This window comes from Pseudorca crassidens, chromosome 18, assembly GCF_039906515.1.
Source record: "Pseudorca crassidens isolate mPseCra1 chromosome 18, mPseCra1.hap1, whole genome shotgun sequence".
In the NCBI taxonomy this organism is placed as follows: Eukaryota; Metazoa; Chordata; class Mammalia; order Artiodactyla; family Delphinidae; genus Pseudorca; species Pseudorca crassidens.
This window is the reverse complement of record NC_090313.1, coordinates 47,796,842-47,816,519: the sequence shown is the minus strand read 5'-3', so window position 1 is coordinate 47,816,519 and position 19,678 is coordinate 47,796,842. Positions and strand designations below refer to the sequence as shown.

The window sequence follows — 19,678 nt, the reverse complement described above, 5'->3', positions numbered from 1 at the left end:
GTGTTCTTTTTTTCTTCCTAATATTCCAAGGTTCCTTCTTTTATCTTTTCCTCTGTTTAGAAAATGTTCTTTAGTCATTCTTTTAGGTTAAGTTTACCGGTTACAAATTCTCTTGGTTTTCTTTCATCTAAGTATGTCTTGATTTACCCTTCATTCCTGAAGGATATTTTCACAGTATGTAAGAGTCTGAGCTGACTGTTCTTTTTTTTCTTCATTTGAAAACTTTTAATGAGGCTTTTGGCCTCCATAGTTTGATGAGAAATCCAATGTCATTCAAATTGCTTTTTCACATAACTAAAGTGTCATTTCTTGCTGCTTGCAAGATTTTTCTCTCTAAAAAATCTTAGCTTTCAGAAGTTTTACTATGATTTGTCTTAGCGTGAATTTCTTTGGGTTTATCCTGTTTGTGGTTCATTCAAGTTTCTTGAATCTGTAGGTTGATGTCTTTTGCCAAATTTGGGGAGTGTGCAGCCATTGTTTCTTCAAATAATTTAATATCCTGCTCTCTTTCTCAAATCCTTCCAGGACTCTGAAGACAGCAATGTTAGATCTTTAGTTATAGTACCATAGGCCCCTAAGGCTCTGTTCTTTTTTTATTTTTTTTTTAATGTTCTCTCTATTGTTCAGATTAGGTAATTTTTAATTTTTATTATTCTATACTGCAGTTTACCAATCCTTTCCTCTCATTCCTACATTTTGCTACTGAGCCCCCTTCAGTAAGTTTTTTTTTTTTTAATTTCAGTTGCCATTTTTTTCACTTCTACAATTTCCATTTGGATCTTTAAAGAAGAATACAGGAAAAAAAAAAGAAGAAGAATAAAGTTTCTCCTATTTCCTTGCTGAAGCTTTCTATTTTCTCTTTTGTTTCAGCATATGCATAATTGCTCATTAGAATAGTTTTATGATGGCTGCTTTAAAAATCCTTGTCAGATAATTCTAATATCTACATCATCTCAATACTGGCATCTATTAATTATCTTTTTTATCTTATCAGTTTGAGATCTTCCTGCTTCTTGGGATGACAGGTTTTTATATTGAATCCTGGAAATTTTGGGTACCAAGCTAGGAGACTTTGGACTTATTTAAATCTCTTATTTTTAAGCTGGCTTCTTGTGATACTGCTCCAGTAGAGGAGGGAGAGGCAGCACATCAAGACTGCAAGGTGGGAACAGAAGTCCAGGTTCTGCACCTGGCCTCCACTCACATCTCTGAGGAGAGGTTCCCTGTTACTGTGGACATGGTGGGTGTGTGGGCTCCCCACCTGGCCACCATGGTACCTCCCTGGCAGGGAAAGATAGGACTGCCTCATTATGCTCACCATGGAACTTCCACTGGCACCAACAAGGGAGGTAGGGAGGAGGGTTATCTTGTTAACCAATGGATTGTGGTGCAAGTTTTGACTCTCTACTTGGTGCCTTATGACACCATCGCAGTGGGGAGAGGGAAGAGCTCCTCGCTATTGCTGTCTGGGGGTCTAAGTCCAGGCTCCCTACTAGGCTTTGATGGTGAGGGTGGGGATGGGGCACTATTTTTCTTCTGTGGTATTTGGTAGGCATACACTGGTTACTGTCACAGTTTTCTGTCTTGCTGGCTGCCCCTTTCATGGTCCCCTGGCTTAAGAGTAGTAGTAGCCTTTTATTGGGATTTTGTCTACGCTTATTAGTATTTCTAGGTTGCTGACTTCTTTAGGTCCAAATCTGGGATCGAAGAGGCAAAAAGAAAATTCACAGAACTCACCACCATGTTGTTCCTTGGGTCCCAAGTTCCCTAGCCTACGTGCCATTTTGTATTTATTTCATATACAATGTCTTATTTTTTTAGTTGTGCTTAGTGAGGAATAGGTAAAAGTAGGTCTACTTCATCTTCTTAGAAACACAAGTTTGAAACATTTACAGTTAACATGTGAGAATCGGCAGAAACTCCCAACCAAGGCACCTGAGAAAAGGCAGTGAAGATGACATCAAATCTTAAGGAATACACCAGAAACTAATACAACATTGTAAATCAATACTTCATAAATAAATAATTTTTTTAAAAAAACAAATCATAAGAAGAGAGAAAATAGATAAGAGTCAAGGGCCAACTGCTGAAGTGAGGTCAAATAAAAACTGAAAAGAACCATTAAAAGCTGAATTCAAGACCAGTTTATAAATAACTCTGTAATAGTAAAATTCTGATTGCAGAAGAATTAAAAAAAGAAAAAGGGTGATTAGAATAGGCATAATAAATGTAATAGGGGATAAAGATTTGATGGGAAAAATCTGAAGAGGTAAAGAAGAGGTAAACAAACAAATAATTAAAATAGGGTATAACAAGCATTAGGACAAACGTAAGCAAAGGATGCTAAAGAAGCAGGTAAGGTAAGTACCTAATGTGGCAGGGGCTAGAAAAAAATCCTCAATCAAAGAAAATTTTATGCCTACAATTTTCACATGGAAAGATGCTAACATATCTTCAGTTTAAAAAGCAGATATGGTAATATGGTAATTTCTACTTTTTTTCAAAAATATGTGTTTTTTTTCCTTTATAGGAAATGTGTCACATATGCGGAGCTATACACATTCTTAATTATCTCCTACCTAATCAGCTCACTCATTTACCTGCTGGTTTCCAATCCATGTATGAAACACTGGCTAACATCCATTGCAAAATGAGCATTCCAGGCAAGTGTTCTACTCTCTCATACATCCACATGCTTCTGCTCCCACCAAGAATCAGATGGATTGGTTTCCAAATCCATTTTTGCCAGTTGTACTTATTGCTATAATTATGTAATTTAAACTACATAAACAGACAACATATCATTGGGAAAAGTGTTGTTGTTCCTATGAAAATTAAGTCTAATGCTTTGGAAACATTTTTTAAAAGATGACATTTAAACAGTGCTATAGAAGTAGATGTAGACGCAAGCGTAAATATATTGAGAGATCATCAAAAAGACTTTTTTTAAAAGAGTAAGAATTCTATTCTCAGGTTACTTTGTAGAGCCCCCACTTTCCTGTTCCCCAGTAAAACACCATCATGAGGGCGACAACGCATCATGACTATGGTTTATGCAGTCAGCCTTTGTCTCCTCCAAGAACAGCTCTGGGTTCCACATCGAATATCTACAGAAAAAAATGGATGTTTATGTTTTGAACTTTTAAAAAAAAAAGGGTATATGTGAATCATTTAGTTTATGATTCCCTGCTTTAACCAACTTTTTTCAAATAAATAACAATAGAGGTAAACAAGAGAACCTCCTCACACACACCCACTCCTACCCAAGAAGTTACAGTGTCCAAGTAGGTGATGCTATTCATTTCTCCTTCATTTTGCTTTTGTGTATTGTTTATTTTCCTGCCATGAATTTATATTTTTAATAGTAAGACAGCATTTTTTAATTACGAAAAACAATAATTTTACATGAACGCCTAGGGAAGCACAAAGTTATTTTGCTAAAAATCAACATAAGGAGCTTCTTGAAAGAGGAAAAAATACATCACTGGTCACATGTGACAAAGTAACAAATTTCAGACCTTAAACTTAGAAGGTCAGCTTTAATATGTATAATATCCAGATCCAATTTACATTCCCATGTCAGAGCAATATATCACCAATGCCGAATATAATTATAGCTTATTTTAAGCTTTCATTTTTACCTACTCTTAGCAAGGTGACTAATTACTTAAGATGAAGAGTTCTGGGGAGAGTACAAAGCAATTAACATGCTCTGTAGGGCAAAACAAACATACACCTACATCCCATTCAACAGGCCATCCACAAAAATGACACTAAATTATACAGGCGGATAGGGAATTTAGGAACTAAATAATGTTCTGATTGTAAAATCTACCAAACTTCAAAATACAACCATTAACGTATATTTTCTAGGAATTGACTTTTAAAGAAATTATGTATTTAAAACTAGCTATTTATTCCCCCCTCTAATATTAGATGAAATAATGAAGTAACAAACTGAATAATCCGTTCTCATAGTTACTTTTTACCTACAACATATTCAAGGGTATAAAATGTCTACAGAAAGTATTCCAAATAAAATGTAAAGAAAACCAGATGAACTGCAATGACGAAAAACAAAGCACTTTATACAAGAAACATGAGTTCTTTATCTTTAGATAAAAAGATAGTAGGAGAACTACAGATTTAAAATAACATAATCACTATGCACTCTAATGAAAACTTAAGCCTACTATTAAAAGTAACACATTGCAGAAATTGAAATAGTTTAAAACTATTAAATAGTTTAAGTATTAGTAAGCAAATTTCTTAGTATCAAATGCATCATTACTTTAGAAAGCATTAACTGAATTATTCATTTTAAATACAGACTAATTTGACAGCCAACAAATGGGGAAAGAAAAATTGTCATCACACTTTAGGCCTTCCACCATCTGTTCCCACCCTAAATACTTGCTACTACTGCCCAATACTAGTCCAACAGATCAGATCAGTCCATAAATTTAATTATTAAGTCCATAATCTGCCCTTAATTCTGTCAAGTTCATTCCTAGCTTCACTCATAATGCTCCCCTGCACAGAATTACCTCTTCTCTAACCAATGAAACGATTTCATCTTTCAAGGGCCAGTTCAAGTTTCCTCCTTGTTTGAACTCTCACTAATTTAAGTTTCTCCATTTGCTCAAAGGGTTTCATTCTCGTGATCCCAGATATTCCTCCAGTTACTGTCCATTTATTTCTCTCCTTTCTTTTATAGCAGAAGGTCTCAAATGATTTCATCACAGGTGTAATCAGTACATCTTCATCCATTCACTCCATCTCACTTCAATCTGGCTTCTGCCACGCAGACTCCACAAAATTACTTTTCTCAAAGGTCACTAACAGCCCTCCCCTTGCTAATTCCCACTGTATTACCTTGCCCCACCTCAGCAGCATTCTATGTGGTTTGCCACCCCCTTCTTTTGAAACACTCTTCCTCTCTTAGGTTCAGGAAATCAGCCTCCTGGTTTTTCCTCCTCCCCACCAGCCAGAGCTCAATCTGTTTTCCTGGCTTCTCCTCCCTTTCTGGGCCACAAATAATTGCTGAGTTCCTCAGAGCTTCTTCCAGGAACTCTTCTGTACCTTGCTCTCTTTCCAGATGCATGTGCACAGATACACACACCCCAGCCCTGGATCTCTGCCATTCTCAGAGCTTTATGTACAATCCACATATAAACAACAGTACATATCTCCACTCCACAGTTCTCCACTGAGCTGCAGACTCACATATCTGGCTCCTTGCCCGATATCTCAAATTGTGAAACTCTTGGACATATCAAACTTAACATGTTTAAAAGAGATATTTGATTTTCTTCTCCAAAATGCATGGAATCAGTAACAATCATTTTCCTCTCTCCCAGCATGGATGACGAATGTCGCCTGCCATGCACAAAGGATGTTGTAGACATCAGCCTCTGTAGCCACCCCCAATGGTGCTCCTTGAGGGGATTCAGGATGGAGAAAAACATGATACTGGCCCTGGATAGTTAAGGTGCATATCAAAGAACAATTTCGACAAGCCCAGACTCTTGCATCTTCCCATACACAGAAAACTGCTAAATTCATTAACTTGAGATGTCTGGTTTTCTTTAATTAGCAGTAATTTTTAGATATTCTGACTACCTGGGGTTTTTTTTTACAAAAGCTCCTATATATCCTGGCTCCTCCCTTACCTCTTCCGAACAGTCCCTCAGAGCTATCTGAGAGGCTGTCTCCTGGGCTTAAGTCCTCAGTAAGTCTGCTAAATAAAACATAACTCTCAACTTTTAGGTTGTGCAATTTTTTTTCAGTCAACACCAGTTAACAGCACTGCTATCGACCTCTTTGCTCAAGTCAAAAATCCAGGTTTTGGGTTCTCCTTTTCATTCACAGCCTACATCCAATCCATCAACATGTCCTACTGTTTCTACTTCACTTTATCTGCAAAATCCACCCAACTCCTCGCCCACTACTACAATCCTTATCCAAGTCCCCTCATCCCTCCTGTGGCTACTTCCACAGCCTCCCTTCTGCTCTCCCTGTCCACTCTCTCCCATCTTGAATCTATTCTCTCCACAGAGCAGGAGTGATCTTTTTAAACAGGTAAGTTAGAATACATCACTTCCTGCTTTAAGCTCCTTAATAGCCTCCCACTTACTTAGAATAAAAATCCAATTTCCCTACCATGACTTTAAGACCCTCATGACCTGGCCACTGCCTACCTCTCTGACGGCCCCATCCGCCTGCCACTGTTTCTCCACCTCAGGTCTCTGCTGCCCAGGAGATGCTCCAGGACCAGCACCAATGCCTAAGCTTCTCTTATCTAGTTCCTTGTCCTCCTGATCTCTTAAACTTCACCATCTCAGACTTTCTCTGACCAGCTTGCATCTAAAAGCTCTCTATGCTTTACTGTTGGTCCCATACATTTTCTTGACTGAACTGATGATATCTTTTATTTACTTCTATTTTCTATGACTTTCCCCAGTATGCCTCTTGTTACTGTGGTACCTCACACAGGTAGAATATTACACCCTCGGCTGTACTCTAGTGGCATGTTATCCATGACACATACTTAAGGACTTAATTAGATAAGAGCTGGTGGTACATTTATTCTTTAGTGTTTGTTAGGCATTTCTCTCCAAATGGAATCTGAGCAATGTGAGGACCAGGAGAAGTGCTTGCACCTCTTCTAGTTTTGTAACAGGGAGGTCCATATAGGCACTAAAGTACCTGGCCTTCCACCCTGAAGAATGAGCAAGACAGGCTCATGCATATCACTTCATTTCATGCTTTAAGTTCCCTATTCTCTCCTTACTATTTAAGTTCATTTAACCTGCACTCTGATATTCTCTTCTGAGCCCCATATTAAGGTTCTACAACAACAGAACATTTTGTCCCCCTCCTCAGAAATTCACAGCATGACAGAGGAAGCAGTCATACCTAGACTCAAGAGTGAAAAGGCTCAAAACAAATGCACAAGGAAAATTACATGAATTTCTGATCTCTACAACTGTGTTGTCCAATAGGTAGCCACTAGCAACGTGTGTATACTTAAATTAATTAAAATTTGATTGCTCAGTCACAGTAGCCACATTTCAAGTGCTTCATAGCCACCTGTGATGAGTTCGAAACACCATAGACACAGAGCATTTCCATCGCTGTACAAAGTTATTGGACTTCTGTTCAAATGAGCCTAATTTCTCTTTGGCCCTGCAGAGACATTCCAGGTGACCTTCCTGGTTCTAAGCTTAATGTGAGTGTTTCTTTTCTGTTACCTTTTATAAATTTTAACATACAAAAGATGTTTAACATATGAAAAGTATACCTATTTCTTTCTGATGTACATTACACCTGTAACAAAATAAACAGAAATCTGTGGCCAGTATAAAATTGAGTTTTACTCTATACGATTTTCTGAATCTAAGAAATTAAAACTTCCTTCTATTGCCAATATATTGTGCCTCCTTTAATATTAAGGCCTTTCTTTATTTATAGTTATATATTTCTCTATGTAGAGTTATGTCAGAGAATATCAAGACAAGGATCAACTTACTTAAATTCTTTACTTAACCCACTCAGCAATATACTCAACACATAATGTCAAGACCAAAAAATTAGTCTCAGAATTAAACTATATAAATTTTCGTTTGTAGGATACCAAATAACTAGAAGCTTTAGTGCCTGCAGTACAAATAATTTTTCCACTGAAAATATTTACCTTTACCAAAGAAACCAAAGTATTCAGTAAATAACATCATACTGATAGCTATTATAGATTTGAACACAGAAGGTTTACATTTCTGAAAATGCAGACAATTATCACCGAAAAGAAGAAAGTTTCTTATATTTTGCCTTTACATCCATAAAAAATTGTTTAAGATTAACAGCAGTTTTTTTTTCCCAAATTGCAGTAATCGAATCTTTTCAAATAGTTTTCATTCATATATTCTCCCTTTTATGCCTGAATATCAAACTACTTTATTTTAAAAGCAAAAATTTGAGACTCTATGTTACATTGTAACTGACTTTATATTTGAATAGGATTTTTTTTAATTAATCTTGGCTATTCAAACAGCAATTTATATTTCACTTTGAATAGACTGGGAGACATATATTTTAAAATAGATTGGCAGCACTTTACAATTCTAGGACTTTTCATGTCAAGTATAAACTGAGCTATATAGCTCTTATTCACCATTTGCAGAAAATATGTATTTCTCTGTTAAAAGCAATTACTCTATTTTCGATGTACTCTACTTTTATTGTTAACCTTGCATTCAAAGTCAAAGCTTTAAGATACAGGTAAAGTTAACTTTGAAACCAAATAATTATAATACATTTTAATATATCTATGAGCCAAAGCCAAGCTATAGTATGAATGACAATACACAAAGGAGAAAGCCTCCCAACTAGTGGGGAACATTCAACCTTCTAGAGAATCTCTCAGAAAAATGACACCAGCTTTGGAGCTGTTGTGAAAAATGCATTGGAAAGTAATGGCTTGCCCTTCAAAAATATCAAGTTAGTATTCACTTGAAAACATTAATAACTATTTTCTTCCAGGGCATGTTTTATTAATATTTCATTCATTTAAAGCACTTTGGAAAGAACAGCAAGCAAAATGGCCTAAAATTAGAGGTAATTCTCAACAAATATTTCTTTAATAAGCAATACTGTCATAAAAGTTACAAATCCTGAATGATAATTTACACATAAATAATGCAAGGCATATCCCAAGATATATGGCAATGTCTAAAGAGGTAAAGAAGAATATTAACATCCTACCTTACGCTTTGACTTCTTACTGGAAAACAAGCTGGAAAAAATGCTTGTAAGAGGTAAAAGTAAGCACATCTCTGAGGAAATTTCTGTTTAAAAAAACCACGAACCTCACTAATATTTTTACTCTACCAAAGGGGATGTTTCTATGATGTGCCATATTGCCTATTTCCTCATCCTGACCACAGGTAGCCAAAGTGAAGGCCACCATGGACCAAAGCTATAGCACTCTGTCAGACCAGCCTCTCCTTTCCTTTCCTACTTTTTATAGTTGGTATGAAGCCCACTCCCTTAGCCTTATCCCACCAAGACTACAGTCCCTGCCATAGGCAGCCTCCCTTAGATCACTCTTTGATTCTCTTGATATGAATGTCTACTCATCCTTGGAGGTTTTAAAATATAAGCTTTAGTCTTTAAGACTTTAACTTCATATGTATTCTCATAGTCTTGAATATAACTTTGAGAAAATAATAATCATGCAATAAATATATCAAAGAAATATGCAGCTACTCAGAAGAACCAAGGCATTTAAGCAGCACTGTATAATAAAATATAACAGAAATGGTATGTATGTGTTGTCCAATATGGTAGCCACAGCCACATGTGTCTACTGAGCATGTGAAATGTTGCCCTTTTTTTCATTAAACTTTAATTAATTAAATTTAAATAGCCACAAGTGACTAGTAGCTACTGTATTGAACAGCACAGGAAAGAAAACACAGAGTCATCTACATTACTAACCTTTCTGACATCATTACTGAAGAGAAAGAAAGAGAAAGAAAGGAAAGGAAAAGGAAAGATGAAAACTACAAGAATGTACATTACCAAGGAACACCTTTACTCCTCTTGCCCATTCAGAAATTATCACTGTAAATATGTATAAACTGCTAGTTTTTCTAAGGCTGATTTTCAAAAAAAAACTTTTTATCTCATGTCTTAATTTAAATTCCAAAACACCACGAGAATAAAAATAAACTGGAGCATATTATTAAAGAACATTATCCTCCTTCCCTCATTTCTACAAAGGGAGAGGTCTCCTACTATATTCCCCATAAAGCAACATTGGGGGTTACTTCTGGTCACTCCCTCTACCTCGTTATTGGAATATCCCCCAGGAAAAATTACTTTATCCAATTGGTGAAAGCGGAGAAAAAAACAACGCTCCTACCTGCATAGGAACCTGGCCTGCAGTTACCTATTCTCTCTACCTATTACTACATGATAAGTGATTCAGTGGGAAGAAGTAAGAAGTATATTTCACCTTCAAGCCCCAGTTTTGCTTTTCACTCTAGCTTTTCCAGCAGTACAGCTGATTTTGTTTCTTACCCTGCTTCTGTATCTACTTTTTAAATGTATTTCAGAATGCAAAAGCAAAAAGACGGTGTAATTAGCATCACCATAAAACCCAGTATTTTGCATGTATACGTGTCAAACAGGACAGAAGTTGAATTACAGGAAACTGAATAAATGGTAACAGGTCTCTTTTTTGTGGGATTTAGGGGTGAGTCATAGAGAAAGAAGACTTTGGGAGGCCAAGCAAAAGAAAGATACTGAAAAAGTGCTGAAGCAAATGCAGGACCTGAGAGATGACTGTTTATTTCACTTGACCAAGTTGACTGTGTTTAAGTAGAGGTCGTTTCAAGAAATTCAGAGCAGGGTAATCCTTTGTATCTTAGAAAGTTTTTGACCTGATTCAAGTCCTGAGGCACACTATAAAAGCACTTTTGTTTACATTTTCTAATACTAAAATAAAGAACCTAAGTGTCCAATGAAACTAAAAACTGGAAGAAACAAAAATTTAACACTTATTGACCTATTATGTATCCCAATAAATAATGCACTGGTACTCAGCCCATTTCTTCTCACTCCCCTTCCCCACCTCTATTCTGTTCTGTTCTTGTCTCAAAGGGGCTGAACCTGCAGGCTGCAGTTCCCAGGCTTTGTAATCAACTGCTCTCTGCTAGGTTTGACCAGAGGGAAGGTGAAGAAAGAATAACAAGGCCTCTCTCTCTCCCTTGGCAGTTTCTCTGCAACAGTTGCATCTTCCCCATGGATCCAGTTTCTTCCACTCAACACCAGGCTGTGAGCTTCCAGAGCATTGCCTTTCCCTCCAGCACAGGGGTGGAGCAACTTCCGGCTGTTGCGAACCTCCACTACCTCACTGCTCCCTATTTGGTTTCTCAGTCTTTCCATCACCCATTTAACCAATTTCTGGCATTAACTTCTTTTTTAAAAAGCGTATAGCATGCGCTCTGGTTCCTGTTTTCCTCTCAGGACCCTGACAACATGTATAATACACACATATACATATATGTGCATTACAGTTTGATTCCGATTTCATCTCCAACTTCTTCCTAGGAAAGCATCTTTGGTAAGAACAAGGAAAGGAACAGAAACTCTTTAAGAATCATAATATGGTATAATAAAGCTTTAAGAAGAGAAACGTTTGACTTGTAGATGTTTTAGTTTGAGTGCTCTAAAGAGCCTGCACCACCCTTACCCCACCACAATGTCATTGATAGAATCCACTGACCAAGACGAGGGACTCTGCAGGCACGGTTGAAGGATGTGAAGGCCTGCGGGGATTGGCAGTGATAATAAAGGAGGGACAAGAAGCCTTCCTCACTCAAGTAACACCCAATCTCTACATCATATTCATTGTCCCTTCCCTCAACTATGGGAGGGAAAGGGGATGTAGGAAACCCAGACTTTTACCAGGTTCACTCTCTCCATGAATTTCTTGGATGTTTCTGAGGAATATTAACACACCCACAAATGTCTAATGTCAAAGTATGATTTTCAGAAAGATAAAAACATTGCTCACCCCAATAAAGCCAGCAGTGTCAAATACTTACCACATTAATGAGAGAACCAGCAAGATGGTGAGGCTGGTTCAAAAAGAATTGGAAAAACATCAGAAGATATATAATGACTTAAAGAAAGGATAGTAGAAGAAGAACAATAATTTAAATATAAAACTAATTAATATCCTGCAGGGCAATAAACCTGCAACTTCTGGGGTTTATCTTTAAAAAATAAAAATTTAAAAAGCAAGCAACAGTAAGGTAAAATAACATAATACTAACATATGCATTAAAAATTTAGGGCAAAGGCACACAAGACCCTATTAACAGTTCACCACTGAGCAGCAGGCTTTGACAATCAAATGACAAAAGAGATGAAGACTTTTTCTTTTCTGGTTATACCCGTCTAAGAAATTCAGATTTTTGACATAAGAATACAATGCCTTTATAATTTAAAATTTCTTATCCAACTTTCTTTTTCCTGGTATTAAACTAGATATCCATGACCACCCTTCCAACAACAGTCACTGAGACATGATTTTAAAATTGTCTCTGAGGTGACAAGAAAGTACAGTCTCCTCAAAAGCAAAATTTAAAGAGAGAGAGAGAGGAATTTAGACAGGTAAGCCTGCCTCAAGCCTCATCTGCTCTGGGGGACAAACATGAAGCCCTGGAAACCCAACATCTCCTTTGTGGTAGCTAAGCAGAGCGAATAGAACAAGTGTTACAGCCTCAAGCCTGAGAAACGCCTGCAAAAAGCAAGGCTCTCAAAGGGCCACACCTTAAGTAAGAAGGTGACCTAGCAATAAACCTGCCCCGTAAAGGAGGACATCAAGGCAAATTTCTTCTGATAATTCATAACCCAGTCACACACATATGTGGAGGAAAAAAAAACGAAAAAGCAAAAACCTCAAACTGGTCATTTTAGTTTAAGGCAGCCCTGGATCATTACGTTCCTAGTAGTAGAAAAGCATTAATTCATTCTAGCAAAATATCTTCAAAATAAATCTCAAAGAAAAAGTTCCAAGGAATAGGAGGTCACACTCTAAAATTACAAAACACACAAAGAAACAAGAAATGAGTAAAGGTGAAAACAGTAAATAAACAAATAACCACCACCAGGAGTAGGCCTAGGAAACCTTTATTTACTAAAATTACAGAGAATATAAAATATTTAATATGTTTAGAGAAATAATAAACAGGATAAAAATAAGCAAGGAGGGGCTTCCCTGGTGGCGCAGTGGTTGAGAGTACACCTGCCGATGCAGGGGACATGGGTTCGTGCCCCGGTCCGGGAAGATCCCACATGCCGCGGAGCGGCTGGGCCTGTGAGCCATGGCCGCTGAGCCTGCGCGTCTGGACCCTGTGCTCCGCAACGGGAGAGGCCACAACAGTGAGGTGCCCGCATACCAAAAAAATAAAATAATAAAATAAAATAAGCAAGGAGTATTATGAAAAATCATGAAAAAAGATAAGGAGTTTTGAAACAGCCAAAAATATTATGAGGATGAAATTATAACAATGGAAATTTAAAATACAACTTATAAATTAAATAGCAGATTAGACAATGGTGAAGAATTAGGAAACTAGAAGATATTACAAAGTATTCCCAGAATACAGTACAGAGAGACAAACAGATGGAAACTTCAAAGAGATTAGGAAATAATGGTGTATGGAGTAAGAAGCTCTAACACATACAAAACTGAGAGAGGGGGGAATCAATATTCAAAGAGTTAATGGCTGAAATTTTCACAGAACTTATGAAAGACACTAATCATATTCAGGAAGTCCAAAAAAATCCCTAGTAAAAACAAATAAGAAAGAAATTCCACCCAGACACATAGAACACACTATAGAACACCAAAAACAAAACATAATAAAACCAGAGAGAAAAGGCAGATTACCTAGAAGAGCATGAGTTTTAGATAAAAGAGCCTACCTCTCAAAAACAGCAATGTAAGACAGAAGAAAAAATAATATCTTCAATGGACTAAGAAAAGATATCAGAAAACCTTAATTTCATGCCCTTAGGAAAACTATTCTTCAAAAGTAAAGGTAAATAAAGTCGCTTTCAAACAAATAAAACAAAGTTTTACCATCAAAGGACCCTCACTACAGGAATGTAATGATATACTTGAGCTAAAAGTAAAATCAGAAAAAAATGTGCAAGAACCAAAAAAGGATGAGTATGTATGTGTATAAACACATATACATAAATACATATTTGTAGTATATCTCAGTAGTAACAATAGCTAATTTACAATACAAAAAAAGAAAAAAGAGAAAATTAAAATATCACACAGAACTAGCATACAAATCAAGAGAGGATGATTGGTGTTAACGTATTTTAGGTTCAGAGGAAGAGAGACTGCTTTTTTGTGTCCCTTTTAAGTACACGCATGTACAGTTTCCTTTTTAAGCGTGTGCATGATAAATTTCTCTTCTGTTTTAAGATCAAAGAGAATGTCTTCCAAATTAGTAAATGAGGAAAAATGAAATGAGAAATTTAAAATCTATCAAAAGAATTTGAGGAAGAAGAAGGAAGAATACAGAAAAGAATGGGGGAGGGGTGAGCAGGAGGAGGAGGAAGAGGAACATGGAAAAGCAGCATAAACTGAAAATTTTAAATGGAATGTCATATAAATCCCAATATATTTCTACAATTGATATGAACAAAGATTATCAGACAAGATTTTTTTAAAAGCATCCATGTACTATTTACAATGGATGTTCCTAAAATATAAGAACAAGGTATGAAAAATGATTAATTGTGATAAAATGTGAGTAGCTGCACACAGCATACATAAATATATGAAATACTGAGAGGAAAATGTAAGTCTTCAAAGAGCACATAGAAGATGATGCCATTTAAATAATGTTCAAAAAGATATAAAACCAAGCAATATATTAGGAATACATATATGGTAATCTATAATGCAAAGAAATCCAAAACTCATGACAGTGGTCACCACGGAATAGTGCAAGAAAAGGACACTGAATTAAGGAGGGAGGCATAGAAGCTTCAGAGTTATAGGCAGTAATCTATATGCTAGCCTCATTAGTAGGTGAGTGGGCACTTATTTCACTATAATGACAAACAGCCTTTTTTTATATGTTTAACAGTTTATAAAAATAATTTTTATAGTAAGTCAAACTATTAGTAACTTCAAATTTTTGTCTTGACTTTTTCTCTTCAGATCAGGTTGACATCAAGGAATACAGTGATCTCGTTGCTTGCCACAAGCCTCCTGTCTCTATCCTCATGTGCAGTACGTGGCACAAAACATTCAGCAATCCAAAGATAAGCTCTCCTACCAGCTTTATGTTTTCAAGCCCAGAAATGCAGGAAAACTACACTCTAAACATAGCACTGATTAAATGGAATAATGACACATACAGGCTGCTTACTTGCTCTGCAGTAAACATATATTATACTGCAAAATTTTCTAAAGTGATCTTCTAGAAGTTACAGTTAACTTAATCAAATCTAGTTCCAAACCTCCTTAGAAATCTTCTAACAAAATGATAAATTGTAAAATATCTCTTGTAAACTTCAAAATGCACACATTAAGCATGAGTAAAGGAAGATAATGCCTAGGGCTTCCCTGGTGGCGCAGTGGTTGAGAATCTGCCTGCCAATGCAGGCGACACGGGTTCGAGCACTGGTCTGGGAAGATCCCACATGCCGCGGAGCAACTAGCCCCGTGAGCCACAATTACTGAGCCTGCGCGTCCGGAGCCTGTGCTCCGCAACAAGAGAGGCTGCGATAGTGAGAGGCCCGCGCACCGCGATGAGGAGTGGCCCCCACTTGCCGCAACTAGAGAAAGCCCACGCACAGAAACGAAGACCCAACACAGCAAAAATAAATAAATAAATAATTTTTTAAAAAAAGATAATGCCTAATATCACAAAACACAAAAATCTAAGAAGACTGGTATTTCTGAGACAGAAACCTTATCCTTGACGACCACATCAACTTGAGCAAATGAAGATGCATTCTATAACTAATTTGCTATATGCAAAGATGAGTAATGGACTAAAACGCTTAATATCAATCATAATGATGTTAGTGTCTACCTTTTTATGTTTCTACCTCCACGTATTTGAAAGCTCAAACATAACTGTTGACTGTGTTGAGATCCACTAAAAGTTATGTTTGATAATTTGAAGAAATTGGTCTTTTCACTTGTGTTCCAAAAATAAAGCTTCTATGTCTTTAAGCTCAAAACTGTCCTTGATGTTGAATAATCAATAAAACTTCAAACAGAAGAACTATGTGATCTTCAAATCAAGTCTTTATAAAACAAGGCCAATAATTTGGCATTTAAAGTGCTGGTTTTCACATAATTCACTATGCAGATAGTCAAAGGATGACATGTCTCATAATCGTTACGCAGACTTTCAGAGGTTGGTGAATGGTTCTAAAATACTGCATATCAGGGATGGGGTGGTGCAGGGGTGCTCTACTTTTTCCTTGATTTTTTTTTTGGGGGGGTACGCAGGCCTCTCACTGCTGTGGTCTCTCCCGTTGCGGAGCACAGGCTCCGGACGCGCAGGCTCAGCAGCCATGGCTCACGGGCCCAGCTGTTCCGCGGCATGTGGGATCTTCCCGGACCAGGGCACGAACCCGTGTCCCCTGCATCGGCAGCCGGACTCTCAACCACTGCGCCACCAGGGAAGCCCTCCTTGATTTTTGATTTAAATAAATCCTGATCCCAAACCAGCACTGGAGAACTGTCATTAATTAGTTCACTTGCTTCTTTTTCAATTGTATTCACAGACATTAAAGAATTTCACTCTGATTTTCTCAATAATACTACAGATCTAATAATAATCTCAAAAGCTTACAAAAAGTTGGAATTCCTTCTCTCTTGAAATTTAGTCACATACTGTATATAAAAAAGAAAATATGAAAACTGACTTTATCAGCAGACACATCATAACTAACTGCAAAGTCCAAAGATTTGATCAGAAATAGCTTCAAGTTTTACATGTTCAGCTAAGTCATTCCTCTAATTGGAGCACTGGGCACAGAAATACTCATGTCTCAATTTTCTATCTACATAAAGTGCCATGATTTCAGAAAAATTTCTCCAATGACATGGTTTTCTATTCTTTCCAATTAAAAAGACTACTTCGTAGGAAACAGCAACACTTGTGAATTGCTGATAATATATTCTATTGTACGTATATTGGCTCAATAGAACTGGCCACTCTCAGGGAAATAATTCCACAAATTATTATTTTTGAAATATTTATTCTTTCAAATGAAAGAAACATACAGCATTATTTCCCACTGTCTTTATATGGAATCACAATAAATAACTGTATCCATTGTAATATGCCTGAATTCATACATAAAATCCTCTCACAGTTTTTCTTTCACTATCATGTTCATCTACTCAAAATATGAAAAATTAGAAGAGGTAATGGCAGGGTCTATTTCTTATTATACTCAAATTCCATGGTTATTTCCAGTGTCCAGTAGCTGCCGGATAAACTGAAAAATGACTGTAGCTCCCCAGTTGACCCCAAAATACCCTCTTCCTACATTTAAACTCCACAGGAACAGGGCCTGGACCTGCTTTGCTATTTACTCAAGCCCCACGTCTAAGATGGTACTTGGAAACAAAACATTGGTACTTGGAAAACAGCAAGTGCTCAATAACCATTTTTTAAATGAAAACATTTAATAGGTAAAGATTAAGATGGAGACCAGAGCTCTTCATGTATGACTATACCTGTCAAATAAACAAACTCCTAATTCAACTTAGTTTCTAGCAATAGCCAACATAAAACTGAAGAAGGTTAAAATTGTTTCAATCAAATCTTCACTGAGCACTTTCTATGTGCTAAAAGCACTGTGCCTGGTAAAGAGAGGTATATAAGACATATGAAATCCCTGGTCTCATGCCCACCATTAATTTACAGCCTAGAGAACACACTGAAAGTGGTAAAATATGGAAAAATAAAGATAAAATTGAAATAATAGAGATTCTTTGTTTACTCTTCATGCTCCTTACTTAAACCTCACTTTCATGTCTCTCAGCAGGTAGGGTCTTTTTATTTCAAATACTTATACTGTCAAGGATCTTTATCATACTGTAGCCAAACTTCAGAAACATTCGGAATATCAGAATACCAAAAAAAGTCTTTTATATATCATTAACCTCCAATCATAGTTTTTCATTCTGGCCCTCTAGCCCTTTGTCTATATTTTATACACACACACACACATATGCATATATATATATATATATGTATATAAAGAGAGGGCTAGAAAATATTCATATATATTTATGCAGAAATAAGCATTCATTATACAATAAGAAATCAAAACTAATCTACCATAGACTCTTGCAGCTCAGAAATTCTGATTCTATGACTGTTCAGACATTTTATAACAATTCCTACTTAAAATTTTTCAAGAATATGCTGGACTAAAAGGTCTAAAAACTGATTTATCAAGACACCTATTGTAGTGTGGCTAGATACAGGGCACCCAGTTAAACGTGGAATTCTGGAAAAACAACAAATAATTTTTTAGCGTAACTACGTCTAAAACCCAGATTTTACTGGGCGTCCTATATTTTTATTTGCTAAGTCTGACAATGCTAACCTCCTATGGGCTCCTACAAAGATACCAATTCCAATAAAGGAAATAATAAATTAATGGTATTTCTTGTATATCAAACAGGAATGAGCCAATATATATGTACAATACCAAAATTCAGAGTGAAACTCAGCCCCATTAAATTGACAGTTTCTGATGACTGTTCTCTTTTGAAAAACGCCTCAAGTTTTTAAAAATTCTAAGAAAAAAAAAAAGAATGACTTTTTTAAAAGTCCACAGGCTACATATCACTCAGTAATAAACACAAAAGGTACTATTGAGACTGTATTTCCACATGCATATAAAAATTATGCATTCAATTTTTACCTTGAGAAGTTGTTGAGGTAGACCACCTATTTACTCACAGGCACCATGAAGTACTGCATAAAAGTGGCAGATCATGGCATCTGTTTAATTCAGTAATATGCCCTCATGTTCAGAAAGACGAATTACCTCACGGGATTACTCGTCAAAGACACGCGGAGGGACTCCAGGCACGTGAAGAGCCTTTCATCTGCAGACTCCATCTTCAGTTCATGGATGAATTCCTGAGGTGAGATCTGTCGACTACTCTTAATACTTCCCTGTAAAATAAGTTAAAAATTTTTAATTCATGTTGTGTGAAGATTATCCATTAAAATAGTAACTACATTAATCCCACCTTTCATATTAACAGCAGCACACAACTACTCTGAGTAGCATTACTTTGAGAGGATGATTTCCTTACTTCTGCCCATAAATTTATAAATTCATTATCCATGGTATCCACAAAAGATAGCAACATAATATCAAAAGGTTTTCAAATTAAAATAATTGCTTTGTCAAATCCAGACTATCGTGGAAAACATAGGAAATATCTGAAAATATAACAATGTGTTTTAGGCACATGTAAAATAAAAACCAAAACTTAATACAAGAATGACCCTATTAAAATTAATATTCCAAGCAACACAGAAAAAGCTGTAAATCTTTAAGCATCTAGTTCTAGGCAATACAGACACAGAGATTATCAAAACCTAAGTCTGGAAGGAGAAACGCAAGCAAGGAAACAGTACTATTCAGAGCAGTCTAATTCCTCTAACATGCCACCAAGGGACCAAAGGAGGAACACCCAACTTGGCAGAACAGACAAGGGAAGCCAAGGGGAAGGTAAGTAAGAGGGAGGCAAAGACTTAGACAAGAATACCTTTCAGGCTAAAACATCACACAAAAGCACACACCCAAAAAGAAAAACAAAAGCACCTAGCACATATAACTGAGGATAGACGCCAGGTCCTGGAGTGGTAAAGCACTACCACACAAACAGCTTTTCCAGGGGGGTTGGAAGGATCACACTGGCAGCAGTATGAAATACATATGAGAAGAGCTGGAGTTCATTCATTATTCAACAAACATTAATTCCCTACTAAGTGCCTGTCGCTGTGCTAAGTGCTGAAAAAAGACCAGTGAACAAGAGACGAAGATACCTACCTGCACGGAGCTTTATTCTCCACAGGGAAGAATA

The 19,678-nt window shown here is 36.6% G+C and overlaps 1 protein-coding gene across 3 annotated transcripts in view; it reads right to left on the bottom strand.

The window, feature by feature from the left end:
• DIAPH3 (diaphanous related formin 3) overlaps positions 1-19,678 on the bottom strand; it is a 551,502-nt gene that overhangs the window by 407,263 nt on the left and 124,561 nt on the right. For all 3 annotated transcript variants that reach the window (XM_067713991.1, XM_067713992.1, XM_067713993.1), the window contains one exon: positions 18,628-18,758. In XM_067713991.1, coding sequence (XP_067570092.1) covers positions 18,628-18,758 — 131 coding nt within the window. The remainder of the gene's footprint in view (positions 1-18,627; positions 18,759-19,678) is intronic.